This window comes from Anarhichas minor, unplaced genomic scaffold (assembly GCF_050575085.1).
Source record: "Anarhichas minor isolate MPS153535 unplaced genomic scaffold, ASM5057508v1 ptg000025l, whole genome shotgun sequence".
Lineage (NCBI taxonomy): Eukaryota > Metazoa > Chordata > Actinopteri > Perciformes > Anarhichadidae > Anarhichas > Anarhichas minor.
The window spans coordinates 9869039-9876577 of record NW_027466471.1 but is presented as its reverse complement, the minus strand read 5'-3'; the positions used below and the strand labels follow the sequence as shown (position 1 = coordinate 9876577).

Sequence of the window (7539 nt, the reverse complement as noted above, 5' to 3'; positions counted from 1 at the left end):
GGTTCAAACACCTCATCAGGACAACCTGGCAGGGTGCAGTGGGTTTAGAACTTTGTAAACTTTGCCTTGCTCGTGCCTTGGCTCCATTGTAGTATCATTTGTACAAGAGATGCAAGGGGAGATGTGCAGTATCTTCTTTAGACCGTGCTACATTAAGGTCTCGATTGATCAAGATTGCCTTCACTGAGGAAAGCTCTTGTTCTTCGTAGACCATCCATGCGGTACTCTGTAATGAATATGGAGGAGAAGGTGATCTCCACTTTGTAAAGTCCATAGGTTTACTTCTGGAGTAAAAGCTGGAAGACTAATAAGGGTGATCTGTACAAAATTATATATTTTTTATAATTCCAAATGTTATCAAGAGTTAATGTTATATCATTCAGAAAATAATAAAAAAGTGAAAAACAAATGTTCCTCTTTTACTTCTTTGTCCAGCAGTGTTAGATGCTAGACGACGTCCACAGCCGTGCAGTCGTTAGTTACCTCCAAATGCACCAAATCAACATCCAGTCTGTTACTCCACTCTGGTCTGCAGTTTAACAACTTGTCCTCCACTTAATGTGTCCTGTTTGATACTTGGGTAACGGATAATAAACATCCAGTATATTAAATCCCCCACTCGTTGCACATAGCCGCTGTCCATCCACTCAGTGTCAGCCTGCAGCCTCCTCACCCGTCACCCCAGCTGTGCACCAAGCTTTGAATCAGAGGCCTGTCTCTGATTATCTTGCCAAATGGCGACTTCTATCCGCTCATCTCTCTCTATGTGTGTCTCTCTCGCTGTCCCATGTTGCTCTGTGTTGCCCTCTCAGCCCTACCCCCTTGTCATACTCTCTCTTCTCCTCAAACATACTGCCATCCTCACCTCTCTCTCTCTCTCTCTCTCTCTCTCTCTCTCTCTCTCTCTCTCTCTCTCTCTCTCTCTCTCTCTCCCCTCCCCATCCGTCATGTAATACAGCCCAGCCCTGAGCTCTAACTCTTTAACTACGAGGTCCTTACATAACAGACATCATGTTCTCTAACTCTACCAGTATTAACAGCCATTTAATACTGCCAACTCAGACTTTGTAAACACGCACACTACGATGCATATATATCACCTTTCATGTCTATTGATTGCTACCAGTATGCAATCCAGTACAGCCATTCAATTAACAAGCCGACCAGTCTGTGAAACCTCACGCGTGTCCTCTCGTCCAAATAGCGCACGCTCTGCAGCGACATCATTGTGCTCGCAGTCACCAACACGTACAGACTTGTTAAGATCACTCATTGGAATCACACCTATTGATCTTCCCATTCCCAACGTGTTCACCACAGCTCTGAGTCATAAGGCACGCATCATGATCCAGAACATACACACACTTCTCACATACATGTCATCCCGTCCCTTTAGCTGTAGATACAGGTTATTAATGTGCAGAAGGGCCAGCTTTAGGGAAGTCTTAAATAGAATGAGTACGTTCAAAGGTTTTATCTAAATCTGCCAATATGATTGTACAATGGCGGAAAAAACAAGATAATCAGTAACATCTAATACTAGTTTGTTCACTCTGTGTGTTGTATTGCAGTGAAACCATCAACCTATATTAAATACGGATTGTTTTTTTTCAATCTTTTTTGATTTTAGAAAGGGCGCATACAAAGTATACAATACACTAAGAAGAATTTCATTAATAGTGGTGTTAATATCATCAGGATCCATTTCGGAAGAGCAAACGGGCATTTAATTCAGCCCTTATCTCAATGATATTCTTAGGACTGCCGACGCGACATCGGACAGAAGCATGCTTTTTATGGTGCTGGACATGTTGTAAAGGAGATGAAGGGAATAGAGGGAGGTGAAGAATGCAGAGCTTAGACAGAGATGTCAACTAAGCCCCAACAGCAAGGGATAGCCTTAATCTTTGCACTGTGCATGCATGTGGATCAGTGTTTGATCTGCTTGTAATAAGAACTTATGTGATACTCTACATGTAAGTCTTTGTCATATATGTGCGCGTCTGTCCACACATGCATGCATGTGTACTTGCGTATATGTATTTGTGCACTACATCACATTCCCACAGCCCACACGTGCAGATGTTTTCAGGGAATACTGTTGTTGGGTTCTGCCAGCCTTGATGACCTAAACACAGTTACTGTGTTTGTGTTTATGTCAGCACAGCAGGGAAATACACACCAGGACATCTAGTGCTATAAATGTTGATACAAATGTCGTCATTTTGACGAGGGAGTATACACTTTTGATTACATAAATCAGGTCAAATTTGATGTTGATTTGCCTTACACTGACTGTGACTGCAAGGCCACTTGTCGTGTTAATACAGTCTTGTGCAAACAAGCGTGAGTTAAAGAGGGATCAGAGGAAGATGAAAGAGCCAAGACATCTTCCTCATCCAACACTTATGCACAAGATGACCGCTCCATTCAAATGTTACTTGAAAAGTAGATTTGAAATTATTTTGAAAGATTTCATTGATTAAGTAGAAATGTTATGAGGCCTTATTTTGAATTAATTTATATTTCAGGAGCCTCTTAGGTCTTTTAGCAAATCATAGAAAAAAGAAAAAGAGCTAAAAATAGCTTTGCTATTTTTAGCTGTAGAGAGCCTGTTGCAGACCTGACTTTTGACAACTCAGCACAATTGTTTTTCTGCTTGACAGTACCACAGTCGAATCTCTACTCGTAATACTTGTTTACTCAATGACTATGCTTTCAAAATGGATACGCATCCTAATTAAAAATAACTCGTTTTGGCCAGAAAACTGAGTTTAATTGCCTGCTCGCAAATCAAAAACTTAGTTTCGAAAGTAGTGTTGGTGAAAGTTTTCCGAAGTGTTTTCATGTATTATACTCCACTGTGGTTTATTAGGCTATAAGTCCATCTCTCTCATCTTCAGAGTTCCAACTATCTGTAGCTTCCCCTCTGTTTCACTCCACACCATCAGGATGAATGACCTTGTCTGGATGGAAAAACACATCAGTCGTGTGGCATTCACAGTGCATGGTCAGAATTCCACATGTCAATGAGTCAATTAGTATTGAACAAACTGGTAGCGCTGGTGCTTAAGTCCTGGGTATGAATCCCCTGTTATAGTTAGCTTTTGGCGCACAGTGGAAAATATACTAATTATTATTGAGTGGTGCTGGCCCTATCACCAGGACTGTGTCCTCAGGCACATAAGTCAGTTGGAGATCAATATTTCACTACAGAGGGAAATAAGTTGCAGATACTGTACGGAGCACCAGGAGGTTTGTCGAGTGGGATTGGATGCATGTATTAACTTCAGCCCACTCAAGAAGTTCATGGGAAAATGATGTCGTCTATCTCACGATTTCTCCTTTCCTCTTGAACCGGAGAGGCCCGGGTACCAGGGAGAGTTGCATACATTGCAACAAACACCAGATAAGGATGTGTTCAATATGTAGCAACGTACTTCTTTTGAGTTGACTACAGCCGCCTGTCCTCATTTGCGCTCTACCTTCCTCTGGCATCAAACAGCATATCCTTAGCCTTCAATGTGAAAACACGATCAACGTATCCATCCAGTGGATGAATCTATCATGATGCTACACTCGTCTTAAAGGCATTGGCTTTCAATACAGAGCTGGTCAAATAGATCGATGGGTTATGGTTTTCTTTGTATAGAGGTCTGATTTATTTATTTTTAAAAACCAATACAAACAATACAAACAATACAAGCTGTATATAGATAGAATTAGTACCTGTAGTGAAATTAAATTAAAAGAGTTTTACAGTTACCTGAGAATATTTCAAGTGGCACAGATGATCAAATGTGCCCAAATGGCCAATTTGAAGATTCAGCTTTAACATGCCTCTACTAAAACCTCTCCAGCTTTGCCCTGCGCCACTTTATTACCGTCTGTGCACAGGTAATGTTCAGATATTGTGATTTAGTTTGTTAAAGGTACAACTGCATCATTCCAAATGGATGTTCACTCTAAAAGTGCACAGTTTTGTTGGGTGGAAATTAAATCTTGTTCCATCTTTACTCTGATCCAATAACACATATACTGATGCTTACACCGCAGAAGTATTAATATTTATTCAATTTAATAATTTAATTTATTATGATGCTAAAATTACTCAAATAGTAATTGCAGAGATACACTCAATTCATTTTTGGCATGTGATCACATGTTCCTTGGCCCCTGCCCTAACTTCTCACCAAGTTCTATGAAAGTTTCTATGAGGTGCAAACTGAAGTTTTGCATTTAAACTTCGTCATATGTATTTCTGTGATTAAAAAAGTGTTATTGTTATTGTCTCTGTGATCAAGATCCTCTTATTATTTTTTAACAGGGGAGTCAGTCTTTGATAACACAAATTAACTTGCTGTTTTTTGTTTTGCTGTACATGGATTGTGGGCTTTGTTTCTGTGGTCGCTTTAAACTGGTTGTGAATAAAAACACTTCATTCATTCTAACAGCTAAACATGCTTTAGTAAAAGTATGGTTTTACGGCGCGGATATTAGGAGGTGCATGTGGAGCACAAAAATGGGAGTAAAGCAGGAAATTATGGATATGGTATTAGAGCTTTAAGTCTCACATGCAATGCATGCCTTAAGCCTCTTTAGTATCTGCCTGGGTTTTTTTCACCACCATACTGCAAATCTAGGTTATAGATCATACAATGTGGAAAAAGCGGTCCCTAGCACACTCTCCGTTAAATGGAATTTCAGTCAATAACAAACAACTACGGTAAGACTCTGGATCTCTCTCTATCAAGCCATCTCTTTCCCTCGTTGCCAATACCTCTCTCACTGTGAAGGAATGCAATTAATGTGATGCACTTTTTTTCATTATGAGAAGTGAAGGATTAACTTGATCATCAATACAAGATCAAAATAATATGTAAAGACATTGAAAGTATGGTGGTAAAAATCAAGCTCGATAATAATCTGTAACAGTACATTGAACTGTGGTAGAGTATCAAATATCACAAAAGCCAGAGGGTGTCACCAGAACTGTCTTCTTATATTTACACGTACTCTTAGAAACTTACTCTTAAAAATGTTTTATATTTTGTTGAAAGCGCTGAAATGTATGGCAGCTCAGGTCTGTAAAGCTGCCCCTGTTCTTCTCTTTGCAGATAGCCACATGTTTTGTTACGTATTAAATAGGACTGAACACATACCATAAACGCTATGGACCAGACTGCATGATGCAGTGTAAATGTAAAGGTACATTTATCATTTATGCCCACGGCGAGTGAATGGATATTGACAAGATGGACAGAGCTACTTATATCTGCAGCGTGATCGTAACCATATGCTCCATATCGCAGTAAAATACATGTGCACAAATGTTTTTAGGCTCCATGTTTAGTACAAAATCTGGATAACAAATCATCAAAATTGGCATATCAAGTTGCCAGCACCTGTAACAACAGCAAACATGTCACAAGGAGAAGCAGAGGTTTTTCTTCAGCCATTCTTGCACCTGTAGCCAGACTGAGACCACCTGGTGTCCCTGCAGCAGCAGATGAGGAATAAATCATAACAGAAATCTGTGATTTTACATTTCATTTGTCACCCTGCTGTACCTACCTCTGATCAGAGGGTTAGACTTCACATTAACCCAGAAAACTGTGCGCTGCTGAGCTACTGTGGGCCTAAAAATAAAAAAATAAAAAAATAAAAAACAGAGTAAGAGAGCAGAGGTTTTTAAGCTGCTTTATGCGTTTGAGATTGTAAAAGAGCGGAGAAAAAGTAGTTTGCTTTACATGAAGTAGATATGGCTTGTGAATTGGGTGGTATCCAGCTGTATACAGTGGTGTTGCCCTTCAGGTTGGTGTTGGAATGAGTAACAGCACCTTGTAGATTTCCTGTGCACTGTGAAACATCCACATCAAATTCACACAACGAAACCATTTTGACTTAAGAAGGTAAACAACATATTTTCTTCGTGACTAGATTCAGCAGTGAAATCGGTCATATTTTCCTCTCTGCTTTTTTTTTTAGGAGTGTAGGTCCTTAAGACTCACCTGAAGAAACCTTGTGTCTGGAGGAGGGATTTGCCAGCTCCCCAGAGCATCAGCGCTTCCGTCTGTCCGAGCCTCCAGAAGCACACCTCTGTATTCTGGTCCAGCGATAACCACTGCAGGAACACACAGCAGTACAGCACTTATTGGAGCCAGCACTGTATGTTTTTGACAAGTCTTATCTTAACATTTGCATTTGGTTTATAAAAATACAGCCTTCGAACTAAATGACAGATAAATAAGATATACATATTAATAATATATATACACTAAAATAATACTATTTGCAGACCAGCAATGGTGTCAAAAGTAAGCACTTAGTCCCTCACAAACAAATGCATACACGTACACAGAAAAGGTCCGAGGAAAACTGTTTTCACTTTGCCTCATTTTAGTAACATAACATTGGTCTCATGGCAGCTTTAACATTAATATAATGGCTCAAAATAATTATAACAGTGAACACAGAGTAGAGTAGAGGATGTCAGGATGTGAGTTTGAGGTCGAGTCTGAGCATCCAAGTAGAAACAACAAAGCTCAAATTAAAGATAATAAGGTTTCCTTGCTATCAGCACTTGTCAACTGTTAAATTATAATCCCATAAATTTGGTAAATTATATATATATTTTGACAGCTTCCTGTCTACTGGTTTGTTAATGAGTTGTAATATTCATTGTGTTGTTTTTTACTCTTATATCTAAAAGTACTCCTGAACATCTTACCTGTAATGGCCTCGCCTGGCTGAAACATCCTGGTGTTGGTGAGAAGAGCGTATAAGGCGCTGGTGAAGGCTGAGGCAGCACCCCAGAATGGCGAGGCAGCATGTCCTCACAGGCACCAGTGGGCGCACCGCTGGGATAGCCACCAACAAAACAGAGGATCTGAAGCATAGTGAAACCAGGCAACAACCTCTCCATCAGGCTGAATTAGAAGCTGCCGCACTGCACGCAAAATAGCAGTTTGTGATGCTGAGAATGAAGCGCAGAAGTGAGCCAAAATACTGCTGCTGAGTCACACAACCACAACATTTGTCTTTATTCATAATTTTCTTCAGCAATCACTTTTCCAACCATGAAATGTGTTTTTCACGTGAGTGCTCTTATGAAACAAAATGTTTTGATTCGTTTATTTCTTTCTTAGAAATGATTGTGGCTGAGGGAAGTTAAAAAACGTTTTCTAAGTAAATCACATGATGAATATGTACTACACCACAGTCCTATTTAAAGCATTTTCATGAAACCTAAAATCCCTTTGTCACTCAGTCACAGTAATAGGTGCGAGTGTGTTTTTTCAGGGATTATTTGTGATATAAGAGAGAACGTTTTGACATGACAGTTTAGCTCTACTGTCACAAAGGAGGAACTTTGTACTGTAAACACAGCAACTTTGGAATAAAACATGGAGATGTGTTTTTCACAAAAAAGGATTTCAACAATGTCATCAAAGAACAGATGTGTTTTTTCAACACTGTATGAGGAGACACTATCCACGTTGTCTTCACTCTCAGCAAACACTAGAAACAGGCGAGAAG

At 39.7% G+C, this 7539-nt stretch overlaps 1 protein-coding gene across 1 annotated transcript; it reads right to left on the bottom strand.

The window, feature by feature from the left end:
* Nucleotides 1-5455: 5455 nt before the first annotated feature.
* Nucleotides 5456-6898, bottom strand: LOC142957687 (putative defense protein Hdd11). The gene is given in 6 exon segments (XM_076099637.1): nt 5456-5639; nt 5751-5775; nt 5778-5859; nt 6012-6124; nt 6731-6776; nt 6779-6898. Coding segments are annotated over 6 exon segments (483 nt in total). The 3' UTR covers nt 5456-5542.
* Between the last annotated feature and the right edge of the window lie 641 nt (nt 6899-7539).